The sequence below is a fragment of the Quercus suber genome, unplaced genomic scaffold, assembly GCF_002906115.3.
Source record: "Quercus suber isolate HL8 unplaced genomic scaffold, Cork oak 2.0 scaffold_3B, whole genome shotgun sequence".
NCBI classification, from domain to species: Eukaryota; Viridiplantae; Streptophyta; class Magnoliopsida; order Fagales; family Fagaceae; genus Quercus; species Quercus suber.
This window is the reverse complement of record NW_027071805.1, coordinates 965,299-988,003: the sequence shown is the minus strand read 5'-3', so window position 1 is coordinate 988,003 and position 22,705 is coordinate 965,299. Positions and strand designations below refer to the sequence as shown.

The 22,705-nt window shown below is 37.1% G+C and overlaps 2 protein-coding genes and 1 long non-coding RNA gene across 4 annotated transcripts; 1 reads left to right on the top strand and 2 right to left on the bottom strand.

The window, feature by feature from the left end:
- Nucleotides 1-6,403: 6,403 nt before the first annotated feature.
- LOC111987000 (uncharacterized) lies at nucleotides 6,404-7,314 on the bottom strand. The gene is made up of 3 exons (XM_065770105.1): nucleotides 6,999-7,314; nucleotides 6,611-6,898; nucleotides 6,404-6,456 (listed from the first exon to the last, which is right to left on the bottom strand). The coding sequence occupies exons 1-3, from the start codon at nucleotides 7,312-7,314 to the stop codon at nucleotides 6,404-6,406; spliced, it is 657 nt and encodes a 218-aa protein (XP_065626177.1).
- Nucleotides 7,315-14,010: 6,696 nt separating this feature from the next.
- LOC111987017 (uncharacterized) lies at nucleotides 14,011-19,215 on the bottom strand. 2 transcript variants are annotated; one of them, XM_024018713.2, is made up of 6 exons: nucleotides 18,827-19,215; nucleotides 17,606-17,776; nucleotides 17,437-17,526; nucleotides 17,128-17,247; nucleotides 16,959-17,031; nucleotides 14,011-14,481 (listed from the first exon to the last, which is right to left on the bottom strand). In XM_024018713.2, exons 1-5 carry the CDS (start codon nucleotides 18,998-19,000, stop codon nucleotides 16,984-16,986), a joined length of 603 nt encoding a protein of 200 aa, XP_023874481.2. In that variant the 5' UTR covers nucleotides 19,001-19,215; the 3' UTR covers nucleotides 14,011-14,481; nucleotides 16,959-16,983. The 2 variants fall into 2 exon arrangements, with proteins under 2 accessions (XP_023874481.2, XP_023874482.2); XM_024018714.2 differs by having other exon boundaries at nucleotides 14,011-14,395.
- Nucleotides 19,216-20,342: 1,127 nt separating this feature from the next.
- Nucleotides 20,343-22,283, top strand: LOC112004709 (uncharacterized). The gene is made up of 3 exons (XR_010627669.1): nucleotides 20,343-20,728; nucleotides 20,843-21,029; nucleotides 21,978-22,283. It is a non-coding gene; the product is annotated as an uncharacterized LOC112004709 (long non-coding RNA).
- The last annotated feature ends 422 nt before the right edge of the window (nucleotides 22,284-22,705 follow it).

The window sequence follows — 22,705 nt, the reverse complement described above, 5'->3', positions numbered from 1 at the left end:
CCGTCGAATAATGTCCTTACCCATTTGTTGTAGCAAGTCATGCATTGACAATTTGTCATATTGATCAACAGTTATTAGACACATATCAATAAGTTTTTGAATTCCATAGATTGGATGTAAATTGCAAGAATCTAGTACATCCATGACATACTTCTTATGAAATCCCTTAAAGAAACATGCAATATCAAGGAAAATATCTTGTTCAGCTTCATCCAATCCTTCATAACCTATTGCACTTTTCCATTCAAGTTCAGTTCTTCCACACAAATCAGCACCCATTATTACTAGAGCTAATGGAAGTCCCTTGGTATATTGTATAACTTGGTTTGCAAGTTCCAAGTAATCCTTTTTAGGTTTGTTGCTTTGGAAGACATGCATACTAAAGAGTTCAAGAGCTTCATCTTGATATAATTCCTTAACCTCGTGCATTGAAAAACATTTTCCAAGAGTAGCTACCAAGTGTTTGTTTTTTGTTGTTATAATGATTTTGCTTCCAAAAGCAAACCAATCACATCCTCCAAGCAAATTTTCTATATGGACCCATTTATCCACATCATCGAGAACTAAAAGAATCCTCTTAAAAGAAAGTCTTTCCATTATTATATTGATTCCTCTAGATTTGTTACCCACCTTTAAATTTCTATCCCTTAAGATTTCAAAAAGAAGTGTCTCTTGTAGTTCGATTACACCATTATTTGTCCCCGATTTTTCTCTAAAATTTTCTAGATAACAAAATCCATCAAAATGATCACAAATTCTATTAAAAATAGCTTTTGCGATTGTTGTTTTACCTATTCCACCAAGGCCATAGATTCCTATCATATGAGCATCATTTGACTCAATATCTGAAAGAATGGTCTTTACACGATTATTTATTCCAATAGGGTATTGAGCAATAGATAATGGCTTGCGATTTAATTTATAATTTGAGATCTCTTCAAAATTTTCTTGGATAAATTTGGACTCGCTACAATTTTCATTTACATAACATTAATAAAAAAAATTAAAAAAAATAAAAAAAGGAGTTAGACCAGAAAATAGAAATATGAAGACAAACCATATTTAAGATGTTCAGCGTGTGCATTAAATTTGAAATATTAGCAATTAAAGTAAGTGGCATGTACTAATTTATAAATCAATAACCATCATTATGGTTTTTTTTTTTTTTTTTTGATGGTGAACCATCATTATGTTAGCACTTTCTTTTTTGTTGGGAAAGTATTTTTTGCTTTTAGGCATAGTTATCAAAACATATTAAGTATTAAACCATCAAGGGAGTAGTATGGTGGTTCATTGGTTCAACAATTGTGTCACTGTCTCAACGGTTAGACAAATAATTTATTTATTTTAAATAAGAATGAATTAAAAAAAAAAAAAAAAAAACAAACAAACAAAAGTGGCAACACTGCTTAGGGGTCATTTCCTCATTAATGCGGCCAGAACGTTGGTTGTGTGCATTCAATATGGAGGTGACAGTTCATCCTAGTCTTGCTCCTCCCATGGTCTTGGTTGGCCGAGGCTGGGCAATTTAGACTTTCGCACTTCGTCCTCAGGCGTTTCTTCCTCCTCGGCAAGGGCCTTGGGCCTGGTATAAAGTGGGCCAGGGTTACCAAATTCTCTTACCCCACATTAGCAATTAAAGTAAGTGGCATGTACTAATTTATAAATCAATAACCATCATTATGGTTTTTTTTTTTTTTTTTATTGATGGTGAACCATCATTATGTTGGCACTTTCTTTTTTGTTGGGAAAGTATTTTTAGCTTTTAGGCATAGTTATCAAAACATATTAAGTATTAAACCATCAAGGGAGTGGTATGGTGGTTCATTGGTTCAACAAATGTGTCACTGTCTCAAGGGTTAGACAAATAATTTATTTATTTTAAATAAGAATGAATTAAAATAAAAATAAAATAAAATAAAATAAAAAAACAAACAAACAAACAAACAAAAAAAGTGAAGATACTATAAAAAAAAAAAATGCAATGGTATTCAATTAGTACATAAATATGTAGGTATAACATAGAATGATATTAATAGAATATTATTGTTTAGAAAATGTATTTAAATATAGAATTTAACATATGCACTTATATAAAAATGGCTAAATAATTGGGCATTTTGAATTGATCAAAATGACTTAAATATTAAAAACCAAACGGACTGAATAAAATCATGCAGTTTGGTATTTTTCTAAAAATCCTGGTGGATTTTCATGGTTTAATCCTTTTTAAAAATAAAAAATATGACAGTTTCCTTCATACCAATCCAGAATTTCATACGATTAATCAGCTTGAGAGAGTTCAATCGTCAGTTTGGTACAATTTTGATAACTATAATTTTAACATGAAGTTGCATGGAAAATCTAGTTAGGTGACAACTGAAACTTACTAAATCTCACTTTTAATACTAGAAATAAATTACTGAGGAAGTTTTCAAAAAAAATTTAAATGAATAATACGTGGGTGAAACTCCTATTTAATTGATAAGGTAATGTACATTTAAATTCTTCTTTCTACCAATTCTCCCAAAAAAAAAAAAAACCATCTTTCTAGTTTCTACCATTGCGAGCTAGCTTCTATAGTAGAAGATATGAAGGAAAAAAAAAAAAAAAAAAANAATACAATTATTGATATCGTTGAGTTCTCAATGGTTTTCGGGAGCTTTGTAGAAATTCTTTCTCCCCTTGGGAGTTTATCATCGATGAAGGTGTGAATACCCCTTAAACGCAAAGCCTCATAGAAATGGCTAATAAAACCACAACAGGTATCTTGACCTCTGAAACTCAAGAAGATATCAAAGTTCTTGGGTTGGTGAGTGAAAGAGGAAGATGAGGGTCCTTTGTTGATCACAAGAGCCATCAGCATATATGAGCAGACTGTTGTAAAGATCTGGAAGGAGGAGAAAGAAAACTGTTAAGATGTTGTCAATATAACACAGGAAAGTGAATGACAAATTTGGAAAAGAGTGAACGCAAGCAAGAGGAGCCTTTAAAGGCAGCTTGCTTTCGGTGTGACCAGTAACTCTCAAACTTTTTAAGTGCCATACTGATGCTGTTTTTCATTACAATATTATGGAAGTTTCTGTGTGAAACTTTTAACTCTTTGAAAATTTCTAAGTACCATGCTAGTCATTGCAATCAGACAGAATTGTAATTTCGTATCTTATTAGTCAATATCGAAAGCGAGCTGTAATATATCTAACAAACACTTCCCACTTACCATAATAGTTCATTTTCTATGTTGGCATTTTAAGAGGGGAAATTCTTGGGGGAAATGGAAGCTTTTTTCTTTTTCTTTTTTTTTGGATGGAGGGGGAGAAGGAATTTAGTAGCTAAAATGTTTGTGTTTTGTATTTTTTTTTTTTTTTTTTTAATGAGAAAATGCTTGTGTTTGTTAACAAGATTCTGTTATTCATGAATAATAAGAAGAATAGTTAGGTGGAATTGGGATAGTTAATGGAGATTATTTAACGGTTTTGTTTTCATCAATATATATATATATAATGGTTTTTTTTTTTTTTATTGGCATGTTGGAGGAGTGTGTACCATACCGGGAAATTATTGTGTACTCCCAGAGTACCATAAATGCGTACTCCCTCCTCTCACACGGTAGGTCCCACTAATTAAATTTATGGTGGCCCACCATTCATATGAGAGGAGGAAGTACACATTTATGGTACTTCAGAAGTACCTAATAATTTTCCGTATCGAAAATGTGCAATAGGTGATGTGAAACTATCATAGCCCAAAAGCTTTTAAAAGTGCAGCCACTCAGCACTTGGATAACTAAAATGATTTTTATTTATTTAATAAAGAAATCAAGGTTTTCATAATTAAGGATAATATATTATGTTACTAATTTACAAGGCTCCTTGCAATCAAAAAGATGACACCAAATCTTCTATTTAATTAATTCCTTATTTTAGATAAGTGAAATAAAAAAATAAAAAAATAAAAAAAGGCATAACAATTTCCTAATATTATACACAACTCAAACACAATAAGATAAACATCAACCTAGATGTAAAAAATGACATAATCTCAGAAAAACAACAAACAAAAGCATATGATAAAGTTTAACTTATAGAAAATAAATTATTTAATTGTGGCATAAAGAAAATTTTCAAAAAGCTAAGGAGCTTGTGGCTGAATTGACACCTCTTCATGCACAAAGTATTTGGAGGTTTAAGGGGGAAAAGTTCGAGTTATGGAGTTAGCAGTATATTATAATTATGTCTAAAAATAAAAACTTTCCAGAAAGCCACATGATGGTCATTCTATAAGTATAAGTATTTGTGAGGTTTGGGAGACAAGGGCTAAGAATTCAAGTCTCTAAGAAGAAGTTTCACACACATATACATTTAGATTAAATTAAAGTAGAATTCTATTGCAATTTTTTTTTTTTTTTTTTGAAACCAGGCCCATAATATTATTAATTATTGAAAGACACTAAATCCTTATACAACGCCTCAACAGCTGGAGGTGGAGCCTCCTCTAACCAATAGATATCCTCAACTGTCAAACGTGCATGCCTAGCTAATGAGTGTGCAACACTGTTGGCACTACGATTAACCTAGCTGAACGACAAACTCCTACAACCAGATGCCAGCACCCAAACATCCCCATACACGTTGCCAAGTCTAGACTTTATAGGACCCAAAGAAGCCAAAGATCTCATAACCATGGCGTTATCACCCTCAACCTCCAATTCCGTGAAGCCAATGTCAACTGCAAATTCTAGAGCTCTCCTACACGCGAGCACTTCTGCCTCCTCACTGTCAATGACAGCTGGTCCTTTCGCAGACAAAGCAGCCATAACCTCCCCTATATTGTTTCGGATAACCACCCCAAATCCCATGAAGTTCATGTTGGAGAAAATCGCAGCATCAAAGTTCAACTTGTAGAGCAAACCCAAAGGAGGTCTCCATGACTGCACTGAGATCCTATTCACCGTGATGCCTAGCTATACCTGAGCTACTCGAAACTCCTCCAGATAGTCTCTAGCCCTTTGGTTCAGTCTACCCAGGTCCTGGATTGCACCCGCATGCAAAATGGAGTTTCGTTGATTCCAAATTAACCAACTTTGAGCCCAAAACAGTTCGAGCTCCTCATTGGACAATCTACCATGCAATTCTTCAACCAGCTGGAGCATATCACCATGACCTATCGTTCCTTTTTGCAGGCATCTCGTGCAACCAGCCCAAATGTCCTGGGCCAATCCGCACTCCCACAGTGCATGGTACTTTGTTTCCGCAGTAAAAAAAAAAGACCCCACACCTAGCATCCTTAATAATCCTTCTTCGTGCCAAATTCTCTCGCGTAGGCAAGATGTTAAGGCAAGCTCTCCATCCAAACATTTTTATCTTGTTTGGGATCTTAAGCTTCCATAACTTCGCCCTAACCGAGCCTCCATTCACCCCGCCAGAAGACTCTCCTTTGTCAGCTTCTAGCTTGGATATTAATCTCGCAGTGTAATATCCGGATTTCACCGTATACTCACCACTCTTTGTATGAAGCTAGAAAATCACATCAGGGACTTGTCTACAGCTTAAAGGAATTTGAAGAATAGCCTCTGCATCTGATCTCTGAAATTTAGCCATTACCTCCACATGGTCCCAAGAGTTTGTGCTGCTGTCAATGAGATCTGAGACATGCCACTCCTACTCCTCCTCCACAGGTGGATATAGAACCCGGTTTGTGACTTGATTCGGTATCCACTTATTTGAGGTGACCCTAATTGCAGACCCATCACCCACCCTCCAACAACACCCTCCTTCAAAATAGGTTGTGCTGCCATTAAGCTTTTCCACACATAAGAGCTGTTAGGGACATTCGAAGCATTCAAAAAATTAACCCGTGGGAAATATCGAGCCTTAAAGCACCTGTATAATAGGGATTCTTTTTGTTGGATTAGTCTCCACCCTTGCTTGGCAAGCATAGCCAAATTGAAATCCTTCAAGTCACGAAAGCCCATTCCTCCTCTTTTAGGCAGACATAATGCGCCCCAGTTTTTCCAGTGAATCTTCCTTTCATCTCCCGTTTGACCCCACCAAAATCTAGCGCACAAGGTATTAAGTTCATGGCAAAGCTTTGCAGGAATTAGGAATACACCCATTGTGTATGTGGGGATAGATTAGGCAACAGCTTTAATTAGTACTTCTTTGTCCACTCTTGAAAGCATTTTCCCTTTCCAACCTTGCAACTTTTTCCAAACTCTATCCTTAAAAAACGAAAAAGCTTGGTATTTTGATTGCCCTAAGAGCGTGGGCAATCCTAAGTACGTCTCAAATTTTCCACCTCCTTTACCCCCAACATGTTTTTTATGAGTTCTCTTTGCCTCCCAGTTGTGTTTCTGCTAAAAAACATGGATGATTTTTCAAAGTTGATACATTGCCTAAATGAATCAGCATATAACTGAAGAGTATCTGTAATACACTGCACTTCCTCCTGAGTTGCCTGGCAAAATAGCAATGAGTCATTTGCAAATATTAAATGGGATATATGTGATGCACTCCTACAAACCGCCACCCCCTTAAGCCTCCCTTCAGATTCTAATCTTTCCAACAAAGCTAAAAACCCCTCCGCACATAGCAGAAATAAGTAAAGAGACAGTGGGTCTCCCTGTCAAAGTCCTCTCGAAGGAATAATGTTCCATAAGCTTTGCCATTTATACAAACTGAGAATGAGGCAGTAGAGACACAACACATCACTCTCTCAATCCATATCACAGGAAAGCCCAACTTAACCATGATACCTTTCAAGAACTCCCATTCAACCTGATCATAGGCCTTACTTACATCCAGCTTCAAAGCTAGTGACCCCTTCTTCCCTGATTTTTTGCAGTGCATAGCATGCAAAGTTTCATATGCCACTAACACATTATCAGTTATAAGTCTGCCTGGAACAAAAGCACTCTGAATAGGGGCAATCAGCTGAGGAAGTATTTGTTTCAATCTATTAGCCCAACACTTTTGAAATAATTTTATAAATTACATTACAAAGGCTAATAGGTCTAAAATCAGAAATTTTTTCAGGAGATTTCACCTTTGGAATAAGAACTATATGAGTGTAATTAATTTCAGGAATCATGTTACTTGAATTCAAAAAATCAAGAATAGCAGCAACCACATCATCCCCAATAACATGCCAATATTTTTGATAAAAGAGGGCATTCATACCGTCTGGTCCAGGGGCCTTTGTTGGTCCCATTTGGAACAATGCTGCTTTGATTTCCTCCACACTAAATTCACTGGACGAAACATCCTGCATTGCTGGGGTCACTTTCTGTTTCACTGCATCAAGACATTCTTCCATTCTCTAACATGATCCTAAATGAAAAATACTCTCAAAGTACTCAATAGCCACGTCCGCCACCTCTTCTAGTTCTTCCACCCAAATATTATTATTGTCTCTCAACCCATTAATAAAATTCCTCCTCCGCCGCTAAGAGGCTTTAGAGTGAAAGAAATTAGTATTCTTGTCCCCATGCTTCAACCAAGCAACCCTAGACTGTTGGGCCCAATATATCTCCTGTTTGAGAAGCAAATCATCCAGTATTTTACTTGCAGCCAAAAACTCAGACTTGTTTGCCACTGTCGGTTCGGCCATACTTAACTCCTCTACCTTTTTTTGTACTCTCTTAATTTCTACTACATCTGGATTGGTATCGCTGGCACCCCAAGCCTGAAAGACTGATCCACACCTGCTAATTTTCTCCTTCATATACCTCAAACCCAAATCCAAATTACCCACAGACCCCCATGCCTCAATTATGACCTCTTCATAATCAGCCCTTATTAGCCACGCCTCTTCGAACCTAAAACTCCTTGTACATTTGCCACAGCGCCTTAGATCAGATTTGGCATGTAGTAATAAAGGCCGATGGTCAAATGCATGAGAAAAAAAGACGAGTCATCGAGCTTACATGAAATTTTTCCTTCCATCTCGTGTTGGTCACAGCCTTATCCAGCCTTTCCTATGTATTCTCCACTCCTGGCCTCTTATTATTCCACGTGTAAGGATATCCAACAAATCCCAAATCAGCCAACCTACATTCATCCAGCAAGTTACAAAAATCATCGATTTGTTTAAACTGAGGAGGATACTTACTTTGTTTTTTTGAAGAATGTAAAATTGCATTGAAATCTCCCACACAACACCATGGCCCATCAACAAAGGAGCGTATATGATTCAAGAGAGCCCATGATTGTGGCTTTTGACATGCTTCAGGCCACCCATAAAAACATGTTAACATCCAGACAAAGCCATCATCTTCCTCCACCCTTGCTAGTATATGGTTATCTGTAAAGTTTATAACCTCCATCTTGACCTCCATCTTCCAAATAAGAGCTAACCCCCTTCCCCCATAAGGCTTTTTGACGATAAACTTATTCGGAAAAGGAAATTCACTACAATGTTTATTAAAACCCCCTCTATCTAAGCGTGTCTCCATTAAGAAACATGCTATGGGAGCTTGATCCCTCACCAATTTGTGAAGGCTACAAACTGTCCAAGAGTTCCCAAGCCCTTGGCTGTTCCAACTTAATAGCCTCATTGTGCTCGGCAAAGGTGCTCTTGCACCCCCGCCGCTTCATCCATTAGAGAATCTTCAGAGTGTCTACCACGCTTCCCCTCCTAACTGCTTGTTTCCGTTTCTGCTTCAATGTCGACATCCTGTATTCCTCTTTTCCCCAACGTGTTTGGAGTTGCATCTTTATTCCTTATCCCCGGCCCACACTCCATCCTTATAAGCCTAGTCCAAGTAGGCTTTTATTTTGTAACAAAAGGCCCATTCTGCTCCTTCCCTTCCACATGCCCTTTTGTTGACTCTGGCTGCCTCACTCCCACGTGTTGCTGACTAGAATTAAGAGATTCACTCTCAATATTTAAAGTCGGCGCCTCAGAGTTATCAGCCAATAAATGTTGCCCCAACCGTTCCTTAGTTATTGCACCCGTTACGGAAACATGATCCAAGGAATCCAGGGAGGTCCCTGAAATCACATTATTTCCTTTTGCATGCATGTCGCCTCTAGTAGGGTTTTCTTCATTGTGTGCTATCGCCGCCGCCGGCTTCACTTGACTGCCACCAAACTCATTCTGCGCTTTAGTCATTCCTTCACTATTTGAAGCTTGGTTCTTGGTCGAGCCCATTCTAGGGGGAAAACGGGTTCGACCTCCTGTTGATCGCAACCACTCCCCATATGGACACACTACCTCTCCACCATCCTTGCTTAAAGCGAAAAATTTAGCGCAATGCTTCAAATCATGGCCCAAGAGTCCACAAAAATGGTAGAATAATGGAAGGCGTTCATACTTATAAGTAACCCAAGACCTCTTCCCATCTGATCCACCAATGAAACCACCCCGTCGAAGAGGTTTGGAAATCAGGACAGCAGCCTTGACTCTCATAAAAAAATTCTGTACTTCACGTTTCTGATGCATCTCTACCTCCACTACCTCCCCCAAACGACTCCCAATTTCAAAGGCAACCTTGGATGAGAACATGTCAAACGGCGCTCCCCAAATCTGAACCCAAAGAGCCACTGAATTGAATTTAACATTTGCCGCAGTCATTCCAGGCTGCCACCTTCTCATCAAGAGCACTCAGTTGTCAAAAGACCAAGGACCTCCTTTAAACACTCGGTCCATATCAAATTCCTTCTCAAACTTAAACTGGAAAAGGTTGGAGCCAACTTCCACAATCTGCATTGATTCCTCTAAGCCCCAAGCTCGCCTCAACGTATTCTAAGCAGCCCGTGTGTTGAACAGTTTGCATGTGAGAAACTTGCCTACCAAACTGAGCGAGCAACTTTCAATCTCATCCCTCCTATCTTCATCTCGTATCGTTATCACTTCTTCCTCTTCCGTCATCAACTTCATCTTCTCAAACCCGTTGATGACTTCTTCAGCCATAGTGTATGTAAACAGACTAAACTAATGTAAAAAAGCATGCCCTGAGTAAAGCCCGGGGAGAGAGATGTCTCGCAGCAAGTCGAGAGAGAGAGCTCCTACACGAGGAGAGTTAAATCCGAATTCTATTGCAAATAAANATTGGATGTTCTAAGGGTGCCTTATCAGAAAATTGGGATTCATCAGGAGTCATATGGTTACAACATGCAGTATCAAAAAACCAAGGTTGTTTACCTGAGGTGACAGAAAGGGCAGTGGAAGTGCGGGATAAAACCTGTTGAACAACTGCCTCAATATCAGCCGTAGTAAGTGAGGAAGTCAAAGATGGACCTGTAGGAACCGATGGATCTGAAGGACATACAGCAGCTGCCCGAGGAAGAGAAGCTTTATTCTGCTCTTGCACAAATTTCTGCAGTTTGCGACAAACTGAGATGTCATGGCTTTTAGCACGGCAAAACTCACAGCGAGTACCTTTGGAAGATTGAGAGGTGGGACGCCCAGAGTTTATCCGTGGAGGAGCAGTGAATGCAGCAATGGGAGGCTGTGGAGATGGTGTAGCCAATACATGATCAAATGATGACATGTGATAAGCAGGCCGACGGTTTTCCTTAGAAATGAACTCCTTCACTGCAGCATCAAGAGAAGGAGTAGGAGACCGGCTAAGTAGAGAAGCCCTAGTAGGCTCAAAATCTTCACGCAAACCCATCATGAAGTGCATAAATTTACGGCAATCCCGATATTTGGCAAAGAGCTCAATGTCCTTAGAACACACTAGTGGAGGATCTGCAGCAGAGAGTTGTTCCCACATAGTAGAAGTCTAAGAATAAAAATCAGAAATAGACTGACCTGTCTCTTGTCGCATTTGATAAAGTTTTGATTCAATGTGGAACTCTAAGCTTGAATCATTAGTACAATTATAGCGATAAGCCAAAAACTTCCAAGCAGCCTCAGCAGTCTCAAGACGAGGAAGAAGATTAAGAATGGAGGGAATAGAGGTATTAATAAACCAAGACAAGATCTTACTCTGAATACTCTCCCATTCCTCTAAGCGATCTTCATAATCATCTGTTGTAACAGTAGTCATGGAAGACTCTTCAGCAGCTATGACTTTGGACTTAGGGTTTGGTACTGGCTTAGGAATTGAACCAGTCACATATCTCCACAGTTTACGACCCTTGAGAAAAACAGTCATATTCTGAGACCACGCATGATAGCTAGTAGGACCATCCAACATAATGGTGATAGGACGTATGATATCGCGTTCACTTTGTTGAGCCATAATGAAGAAAATGATCAAAAAATGAGATTTAGAGATCTCAAATGCAGAAACGGAGCCCAAAATCGGAATCTACGCGAAAAACTGAGCAAGACAGGTCCTGTTGAAAAATTTTAACCTGGTCAAAGTCAACGGTTGACGCTGACGTGGAATGCTGACGTGGATGCTGACGTGGGATGCTGACGCGAGATGCTGACGTGGGATGATGACGTGGCTGAGTGACGTCACCCTAGGGCTAACGTGGCAGTCCATGAAACGGAGCAGGGCGCGTGAGGCGAGTGGCCGGCGCGTGGACGGCGCGTGAAAGCACGTGTAAGGGAGAGACGGCGCGTGGAGGCGCATGGCAACACGTGGTGGCGCGTGTCAGCGCGTGGCAGCTCGTGCTCGTGAGGCAGAAACTTCTGGCTGCGCGTGGGGGCGCGTGGAAGGCTGTTTCTGGCAGATTTTTGTTGGGTTTTGCTCGGGACTGTCAGATCTGTCAATGTATGCCTTTACTTTGGCGGTTTGATCAACAAACTGACGAAATCCGAGTGTTCTAGGTTTGTGGGCGTGACGGCGGTGACTCGCTTCTGACAGTGACTACCGGATGAAGGCGAGGGCAGCGGAAGAACGCCGAAGATGTCCACAGGAACCAAAAAATCAGAGGAAAGGCTCTGATACCATGTTAACAATATAAAAAGAGAGAGAATTACTGAATAGTCAGTATAATATTATCTGTGTAACAATGTACAAAAGAGAGCCTTTATATAGGCTAGGTATGTGTGCAGTACAAGTAATAGAAGTATAGTACAAGTAATATACTAGGCTAAGCCCAATGGGCTAATCTATACACTAACAATAATGCTCAGAAAGCTGTTAATGGTGATGAAATCTTGGCTACTGAAAAGCAGCCCTCTGCAGAGTGTTTAGTAGCTGAAAATGATACAAATACAAAGGTTTAGTTTGAATCTCTAAGTTCCTCATCTAGCGTAGGCCTGTCTTTTAATTCCTTGCATGCTATGTTTTTGCAAGCATATCTATCTTCTGATGTAACTCTATCCATGTGACACTCGCTTATTGTCAAGTAACTTTTTCCATGAGGTGGAGTTGCCATAACTACCATTGAAGTTTTCAAAATTAAAGAAGAAAATTTATGTTCAGCACCTTGTTTTAATCAACTAATGAATTGATTAGAAGCTAGATAACTGCTAAACTCTGGGAGTTTGCCCCTAGGAGGAAAAGTTGTCTCATTCAACACATATATGCATCCTTTCTCTGTTTGTTAGTCCCACATATGATGGGCTTACATAATATAAGAGGGATGATGTATGTAACTCTGATGCATTGCACCCTTGATTGATAAATAGAAACTTGGAACAATAAACAGAAACACATGTTGCCACGTGTATACATGTATGTTTCCCTTTGCTAAGTGTGGTATTCAAAGTTCGAACGCAGCCAGCCAGAAAATTAATGCTAAGCAACACCGTTTTCCTCTTTTAAATTTTCAATTTTTGGGAAGGCTTATATTATACTAACAAAGAGAGAGATGGAAATGCGAGGAACTTCAAACGGAACGGAAGAGATTGAAAAGAGGACAAATAGGCTTTTGATTTTTCTTTATAATTGTTTATGTTAAAGTTATGTCTGATCGCAAGCTTCACTGGTGCGTATTTTTTATTTTACAGAGAACCCCTTCTGTTGTTGTTGTTGTTGTTGTTTTTTTTTCCCCCTCTTATTTTTAATTTTTTAATGAAAATTGAGAAACTTTGATGTCATGTACATCATTTGGTTAAGTAGCAATTTTATGGTTTTGGTTTTTTTAATGTTGTAATCTGTTTGGTTGAGGAAAAATTTCAGAAAACAAAAGGAAATGGTTGCTAGGTGTTGTCCTTGTTGTTCTGGTTTCAGAGAAATGAACAACTGAAAGTGAAAACTAATAGTTGTAATAGGCTTTAGTTAAGTGGGGTGGGGGGTGTTAGTTTGGAAAAAGAAAAAGAAAAAAGATTTCTAGTTTTATTTTTCTTTCTTACAGTTTCTAACTAATCAAAAGGACCTAAAGAAGATTCCGGCAGGAGTTGGTTAGATATTTGTTATATACATTGGTTTATAGGTACCTTGAAAAGGGGAGGATGGAGTTCTTTAATTGCATGCTTCAATGGTTGGGATCTGGGTTTCATTTGTTGAGGTTGCTTGAAATGGGTTTTCAAACGGTCACATTGTTGTTAAACATTCACTATGTTGAGAGTGTTTTATAATTTGTTTAGACTAGAGTTCGTAGATGGGAGTGGCATATAATGAATCCAAACTGATCAAATTTGATAATTTATATGATTAGTAAATGACTATATGTATGATGAACAGATTTCTAGTAAATATTATCATTTAAATTTATGTAAAATTATGTGATTACTATTGTAGTTTTATTTAATTATCTTTGTATTCATAAATATATGGTAAAAGAAGAAGATGGTAGTTCTGTATCCATCTTTAAATGATTGTCGGTTGTAAAAATAGAGAATGAAGTATGCAGAAGTATTTCTCTTGCTGTCTTTGTTTCGTATATCAGCATCAACTTATGAACTAGATTTTCTTTTGACTATTATTGAAGGATGGTGCATTGATAATTCGAAAGCCATGAACAGTATTTTTCTCTTTGCTTCTTGGCATGGAAGCGTGATGTAGATTCTAGTTTCGGCTAAGGGGATGCTCACTGAGAATGGTTCCCAAGTTTCAGCTTTCTTAAATCGATGAAGATCGGCTCTTCCATACATTTTTTTTTCTTTTTAAATTTTCTAAATTCCCAAAGATTTTGATAAAAGAATCCCCACAATAATACTAATATATTTGATTCAAGATGCAATTTCAACATAAGCATCTAACACAATACAAAACCCAGAAATTCCAAACTCCAATTCTGCTATATACACATAAGAATTGCATGGTAGTTGTCTATAAATCTCCAGGCCCTTGGAAATATGACATCCGAGAAAGCCTTTCAACATGTTGTAATTTATAAATAATACTTGTAAGATGTACCAAATGGTTTTTGAGGAGTATGTTCTTAAGTCCAATGAGATTCACAAATGACGAAAGCAACTCACAAATACCAGTGGAGTGTTAGTGCTAACTACTGTAAACATTCCATTTCTTGAGAAAAATCAGGGAACTTCTTGAGGCTTGAGCAGATTGTAAGTGTTAAAGATGCATGAGATTTCATCATGAGACAACCTGGAAGAATATGAAATTTAGTGCAATTGCTAAGTTCCCATACTTCAAGCTTTTCAAGATGCCCAATGGAGTCATGAACCACCATTCTGCGCATGTTTCGTTAGGTAATTCAGTTCAACAACAAACAAAAAAATTTCAGTAAATTCAACCTAAAAACACTGAGAACCCAATGCTGGTGTGGGAATGTATTCCAAACACTTTATACATTGTTGTGAATCCCACATTGGTTAGGAGAGAACTCACTTATGTTTTTATATGTTGTTGTAAGCCACCATTGATATCCTAAGATGGTGGACTTTATCCATATCACACATGCACACTGCCCCTCCCGGTCGCATAGGTCCAGATTAGTTTTGTTTCGGGCTGAGGTTTTTATATTTCCTCCTCTGCCTCTTTGGTTTAATGGAAAACTAGGCTCTGACTGGTTTGCTCTTCCCTTCTGCTCTGCTTTGCTCTACCCTCTCTGTTATGGTTTGCTCTTCCTCTCCCACATATTTTACTAGTGCAAACCACACTTCAGTTTCAGCTATATAAACTATATATATCCGTGTTCAAGGCATAGTTTCAGCCAAGAGAGCCAATTACACTGAGTTTTACTCCGGGTAGGCTTTAAGGACAATGCTTTCACAAAGTGATTCTACAACATTGTGAGATCTTTCTAACCTTCCCTTTAATTTTGTTCTAGCTAATTATTTGGGATCTTATTTGCTGAATCAAACTTGTTTTTCAATGCTATATTTCCAACACCCAATGACGATCAAGTTTATGTCCCAAAATTTTGGGATTGACTATGAATCCTCAAGAGACTATGAAAAAAAAAAGTGGATTGCAATTGATGTTAAGCACTGAATAACCCCAATTTAGACTGCTTCACACTACAACAATTGTATGAAGTACTCACATGTAACAAAACCATTTTTTTAAAAGCTTTTTTAGTAGGTATTATATAATTATCAGATAGAAAAATACCCAAATTAGCCTTTCATTGAAAGTTGTGGATTTCAATTAACTTAATTAGTAAAATCTTTTGTCATTAAATATGAAATTTAGGGTTCGAATCCCAACCTATACAAAAAACCAATCGGTATCCATATGTTGAAATTCTATCATATATGTCAGGAAAAAGAAAAAAAAAAAAAAAAAAATTATTTATGGACCACAGTTACTTGACTGAAAAATGGTGATGAAAAAGTATACTCTCAACTTAAAATGAATCAATTTCATAATTAAGATTAAACATTACAAATTTAAACACTAAAATCTTAACAGTAAAATAGACCAAGCTAAAATTACATCTACTATGATAATAACAAAAACATTTTAAAAAAACAAACAACTATTTTACTATAGTCCCATGAACCACTGATGCAGTCAATATGTTTAAAAAATCTATTTTTAAGACAAGAAAGAGGACCAGCTAGAACAATTCCATTAATTATTTAGTAGTTAATAAATCTGACATATAGTTTGGTTAAGTGAAATAACCATGGTTTCTCTCATATGGTTTATAATATAACATGTATACCTTTGCCTATAGCAGTGAGATTATGTTTTTTTTTTCAGAACTTTTCCAAACGCAGTAATGCTTAAAGAAGAAAATGCACTATTCTAAGCATTTTAACTATTGCCTCAGGAATTCTTTTTTTTTTTTTTTTTTTTTTAAACTATTGCTTCAGGAACAAACATTTTACATTACAATTCCTAATGTACATTTTGCACATATGATATTCACACTTTTACACTAGGTGTCCACATTTTACACATGATGAGACAAAAAGTGTATGAAGAGTGTATAAAAGGAGTATAAGACAATCAAAGCCCTTTACTTTTTTGTCACTTCACAACCATGAATACCGGCACTACCAACACCATCATTAAAATTAAAAACGCGCTGGCACGTGATTTCTTTATGGTTTTCTTTTTACTTTTCTTTTACTCTAGGAGTACATGCAAAATGCCCAAACAATTAGTGCATGTTATCAATGGTTAATTCTTTTTCTCTTCTTTCTGCCATTTAGATGTCGAAAGATTATAGCTTCTATGAGTGAGTTCTAAGTTTCCAATATAATGTACACGTGCCAAGAGCTTGTAACTCAACTGACACTTTCTGGTGTTTCCAATAGAGATGTCAAAGGTTCAAATCCTCTCTCCTCCAACCATCAAAATATATATGTGTGTGTGTGAACAAGGTTTTGTCATGAGCTTTTTGGAAAGGTTTACTACGGAGTCAGCATAAATTTGTCATTATCTATTATATCAAAGGTTGACTATGTTGAACCAGTCAGTCACCAGATTAAACTTCTGGTTCAATCTGCAGAAGGGGTGCTTTTGGTGAATTAATAATTTGATATCCCTTACTATGAAGTAAATTCTTGGGTCATGGTTGAAACTCCCCAAGAACACACACACGAGCGCGCATGCACACACGCACACACACAAAAACAAAGAAAGTTCATAACTTTACATCTTTCTCAAGTAAAGTAATTTGGCCACTTTCATTCATCACACAGCATATATAGTGAAATCTAATAAAATAAAAGCAGATTTTGAGGCAAAATCATACCACAGTATCTCATGCATATCATATTCTACACCACATTGGTTTCTTGGGATATATGCCTGGTTGAGGTCTCATCCTGAAAGGAAGATGATAGAACATATTTAGACAACCACATTTGCAATTTGAAAAATATTTTGGAATGAAGGAAAAAAAAATCAAGGATGACACTAACCATGTTAGACAACTGGTCTCTTATAGAGTACATGGAACTCAGCATCATCTCTAGAGTATCTTGAGCTAATTGGAACTTCACATCCGATTCTCCTGAGTGAGACTGTGCATCATTTTGAAGCTGCAAAAATAGTAACAGTCAATAGGTGCATAATCACACAGACAATTGAGCAATTTTTGTCTTACAGTTCCAGTAAGCGTCCATCTAATGTTTATTTCTCACTCTCATTCTCAAATTAGAAACAAAAGGACACTCATTCAAGTTCATTCACCACTAAAAATTCAAATGCAACTGATACTCTTCAGATACCTTCAAATTGATAACAGCCACAGGGTTTATTGATTCAGCATCCTGATTTGCCATATCCCATGTCATTGCCTTCAACCGGGGCAAAGTAACCTAGACATTGTTCATTCAGATTCTTGTGTGCTATCTAGTAGATCAGTGAGATTGCGTATACCATAATCAAATTTCTAACCTGATCCTTGAGTAAATCATCCCGCCATTCTCGTTGAAACTTTTGTAGCAGAAGCGTCAATAGTCTTTGTAGTTCAGGCAATACTTCAGTGGGAAATAGTTTATGAATGTCATCCTTGCTGACATTCTCGTAAACAAACCTACGGATCAACATGCGAAGACATACCAAAAGCTGCAATATAGAACATTAGAATTATAACCCACACCAGGTGGAATTCGCTAAGAAAGCCTATACTACTTAGAAAACTTGAATCACCTTTTATGTAGATAGTGATAATATAACAAGTAATGTAGATGAACACTTTCAAAATGGCTGCTTTTACAAAGCAACCTTGTATCATTCTACGCATGTTTAGTCAAAAGATAATTTAATTCAACAAAAGACAGCAAAATTCCAAATTGAACCTAAAAACACTAAGAACCCAACACCAAAATTTGGGATCAACTATGGATCCTCAACAGACCGTAAACAAAAAAGATAGATTGCAAATGAAGTTAAGCACTAAATAGTGAATAATCATGACCCAATTCACATTGCTTCACACAAATTGAATGAAGTATTCGCCTGTAACAGAGAGAACAAATAAAAAAAGCCTCAAGTAGTCATTATTAAGTTTAAACATTCAAAACCATTCCTTTCAAGCTTTTTCTAGTAGCTACTATACACATTTCCCACGCACAATTATCGATAAAAAACACTCAAATTAAATTGAACGTTTAAACTTCAATTCCTTTTTCTAATAGCTTCACACAAATTGAATGAAATACGCGCATGTAACACAGGAAAAAAAAAGCCCCCAGAAGTTGTTATCAAGTTTAAACATTCAAAAACATTCCTTTCAAGCCTTTCTAGGAGCTACTATACACATTTCCTACGCACAATTATCAATTAAAAAAACACTCAAATTAACCTTTCATTGAAATTTTAAAGTTCTTCTTAAGACCACAACTTTTGTCAGAGTAAGAATGGTTGATTATCATTTTCACATACTCCACCACCCATAGTGAGCTACTGACACACTAGTACATTGTCATGTCATATAGATACGAGGAAATAAAATTGTAACAGTAAAATAGACCAAGCTAAGATTTTTTGTTTTTTATTTTTATTACATTCACTATGACAATAACAGCAACATGGTAAAAAAAAAAAAAAACACAGAAATTCCAAGACATGATTTTCAGCTAAATTGAATAGGCGTGTGTACTAGGTGATACATACAGGGTCGAGGTCGGAATCGTTTTCAAGCTGGAGCATGTCGCGGACGATGTCGCGGTCGGCGGCGTCGAGACCGGTTTTGCGTGTTCTCCAAAGGGCTTGGAGAATGTATTCTACTGACTCTTTCGAATTCGACCTCATCAATAGCGGCAAGTGACCCCACAAACTACGCTCCATTCTCTCTACTGTGTCTTCTTCAACAAAACAACCCAACTCCCTATTCAAATTCTTCACTTCAATTCAAAGTTCAAACCTTGTTGGCACTAGAAGTAGAAGTGAAAAGCTGGGAGTGAGAGAGAGTTTCCCATGTTCCACTTCCAGTTCCTTCCACCTATTGCGCCTCTCTGCTTTTTACCATTGAAACCGCTTGACTGACTGGAAAGCGATTAGAAAAGGGTCAGTTGTTTTATTTTTGGGTTGTTGGTGGGTTGGGCTTTGAGTTGGGTTCAATTGGGCTCAAGATTTGCTAAGCTTGGGGATGGATTGGGCTTGACTAATGATATAGATCTAGTGAGGGTTGGTTTGGTAAAGATCTGATGGGGTTGATATTTGATTACTAAATTTATTTGGAAAAAAGAGTTTAGCTTTTAAATATGTTTGGAGCTATCATGCTCCAATTCTACTATGTGGTAATTAAACAGATAATTCACCTCCAATTTTAATTATATGACTTTTTTAATGGATTATGTGATTTGTTTATATAATACATATAAATAGTTTTATAAATTGTCACATAGTGGATTAGAGAAGGTTCCTCCAAATTGATTTAGAGCTAATTTTTATAAAAATTGATGAATAATATCAATGTAAATTTAAATAAATTCAAATCAAATATCAAAATTATTAGTATAGGTGAAGACAAACATCATTGAACCTAATTCATTGGTTCTTCAAGAACACAAGTTACACAACCAAGGCCTTGGCTCAGCATTTTTCCCAACAAGCCGTCAACGCTACCTTAGGACATCTTTTGGTCACAAAATTGCTCCTCACATTAAGTTCACACTCCCCATGGTTGATCAGGAACACTTTCATGACTATTCGATCATTGTTAATTGCATTGGACAAGAAGGGTTTTTAAATATGTTTTATGCTATGTTTTAGTCTTAAAAAGAGTTTTTTTACCTAAAAATAGTGAGGTAGGTAAATATGAGTAACAAAACCAATTTCAAGTGGGTAAAGTGATGAATTTTAAGTTAGTGGTAAGCAAAGTGAAATTTGGGCCTAATTTCTTGTGGTTAATCCCGATTTTGCACCCAAAAAAAAAAATTATTACAACAATACTAAAAAGGGATTTTTGACTACTATGCATCTATAACGCAATGAACTTCAAACACATATACAATTAAATTAAATTAGAGAAGAATTTTAATCTTATAAAAAAAGAAATTTTTTTGAAAATCGACACAACAACGTAACATCGCTGGTACAATTACTAGTAGAAGAATTTGCGAAGGCCCTAAAGCGACAATAAAACAACGCCGGTACAATTACTAGTGGAACAACGGTTTCCTTTACTTTCCAAATTAACAAAAAAAAAAACTAAAAAAAGAGAGAGAAGAGGTTCACGGACGAAGCTGGAACTGTGGAAGCAGAAAAAAATGGCACCACACGATCTCCGCCATCTGTTCAAACGAGCAGCGATCTCCGATCAACAGAGACGCAAAGAACTCTCCCTACAACGCCAAGCACAGCACCGCCGCGACGGCCAACACCAAGCTTGCTGCTTAGCCTCTTTCCTCAACCTCCACTCCGACCCCGAACCCGAACCCTCAGACTCACCGAAAAAGCTCGACATTCGCCACGCCTCGAGACTGAAAGGCGCCGAAGCTCGTAAATGGTTCATCTGACAACTCATGCTCCCCGAGTGGATGATCGACGTCCCTGATCAACTCCCCCAAACTGGTCTCTCTCTCTCTCTCTCACAGTTTTCGATGTACACATAAATGTCCACAATTTCATGCGCGATGTTCACATTTAAATTTAAGTTTTGTTTTTTGTTTTTGTTTTTATATGTAGGTATGTGTAAGCGAGGCCAGCAGGGAAGCGATGCTTTGTGGTATCGAGTAATGGAACGACAGTGAGTAGGTTAAGAAATGGTTCGATACTGCACCATTTTCCTTCTGCATTGCCTAGAGGAGCTAGGACTAAAGATTCCTCAGGCTCTGCTCAGTCATATTCTATGCTTGACTGCATTTTTCATGAGGTAATCGAATATGGATTAGCAAAGTCTTTTACTTAGTAATTGTTAACTCAAGTTTGTTTAGTTTGCTCTTATCTTAACTCTGGGTTAACTAGGAAACAGACACTTCATTTGGGTGTTTTGCTTGTGCGGTGGACACTGGACACTTGACACGCCTATGCACGTCCCAATTGCATCCTTTTAAAAAAAATGCAGAACACAACCAGAACACGAGAACAAGAGGCATTGAATGCCTCTTACAAAACAAAGAGAGCATTCATGTTTGAACAATAATTGTGCATTTGAAAGTTGCTAAACATCATTTAATAGTCATGAATTTGCTTTATTGTCCGTTATTACTCTTAATTTGATATATATTTAATATTATATGAAAAATAAATGCTTAATAATATATAGAAAATATAAATAAAAATATATTTAATAATTATTTAATAGATGTGTCTTGCAGAATTCGTGTCTTATTTTTTCAAAAATTTCTGTGTCACATTGTTATACCCGTACTCATGTCCGTGCTTCTTAACTCATTAATGAGTGCCTTAAGGGCACATGTTAACGAATATTAAAGATCATGATAAATCAACAATTGTATCAAAAACTTAAGTTGATAATATATTTATTCTTTAATGTAACACTCTCACATGTGTGGGTCCAAACTAAACGTGGAATACAATTTCTAAATGGGGAGGTAGAGGAGAGATAGAATTCAACTTTAGGACTATTTGCTCTGATACCATGATAATATCATGTCTCCCAAATGCTTAAGTTGATAGGGAATGGGTGAATTTAATCCTTTAAAATTATTCTAATAGATCTTTAAAAAAGATAATTCATTAGTTTGCATGCATAATTCATTAATCGAGTATTAAACTTGTTAGCAAAAGCTTTCACAAAATAAATCTGCTGTAGCATCTGTTGTTTGATTTTGTGATAATTGGGTTTGTGACTTTGCAGTTGGATCAGACTTACTATGTGATAGACATGGTGTGCTGGCGGGAGTACTCACTCTATGACTGCAAGGCTGAGTTTAGATTCCTCTGGTTGAGCTCCAAGCTTGCGGAGACTAGTGCGTGTGTCATGTGACCTGCCTTCATGGTATCATAGATACAGATTTAGTCTGGTCCTAGTGTACAATTGTGACCAGGCTGGTCTATCTGCAGCTTATACTGGTGTAGTTCCTTACATGAAGGACGGTTTGTTGTTTTTTAATAAGTATGACCTTTTTTTCTATAGCGTGGACAATGTTAAATGCTTTGAATATTTATTGTTGGATTGGCTGAGTTATTCTTATGAATGTAATTATAGGTTAATTTCAATTAAAAAAAGGAAAAAAATAATTAAAATCATAGGTCAATAGTGCCTGTATGAACTGTTTACTATTGTGAAATTGGGTTCGGCTTGCTAAGTTGGTGAGTTACTTGCTTGACTAGGATTTGGAAGTTCTAGTGCATTGGTTGGATATGTATGCTATTTTGTGGTGTCATTAGGGTTTTATTACATGTGGGGTTTGTTGACTTGGGCTGGGATTGATAGGTAAGATGATGTTTTTTCTCTGGTTTATTGTGGATGCATGCACATTGTTGAACCATGCCCCTCATTGTGTTCTTCATCGGTACATGATCATTTTTCTTCATTTTCTGCTTCTTGTTTAATCGTGTGACCTGGGCACAAACGTGTGCAAG

Bases quoted from the DNA above. Each gene is read 5' to 3' on its own strand.
- LOC111987000 (XM_065770105.1), bottom strand. From the start codon at position 7,314: ATGGAAGAATGTCTTGATGCAGTGAAACAGAAAGTGACCCCAGCAATG. The intron at 6,899-6,998 runs GTAATGTAATTT...CTTTTGTTCCAG, and splicing joins TTTTAGACCTATTAGCCTTT to GCAGACTTATAACTGATAAT. The intron at 6,457-6,610 runs GTCTCTTTACTT...CTATTTTGCCAG, and splicing joins CTTTGACAGGGAGACCCACT to GCAACTCAGGAGGAAGTGCA.
- LOC111987017 (XM_024018713.2), bottom strand. From the start codon at position 19,000: ATGGAGCGTAGTTTGTGGGGTCACTTGCCGCTATTGATGAGGTCGAAT. The intron at 17,248-17,436 runs GTATCTGAAGAG...CTATTTTTGCAG, and splicing joins TGGCTGTTATCAATTTGAAG to CTTCAAAATGATGCACAGTC. The intron at 17,032-17,127 runs GTTAGTGTCATC...TCTTCCTTTCAG, and splicing joins GAGACCAGTTGTCTAACATG to GATGAGACCTCAACCAGGCA.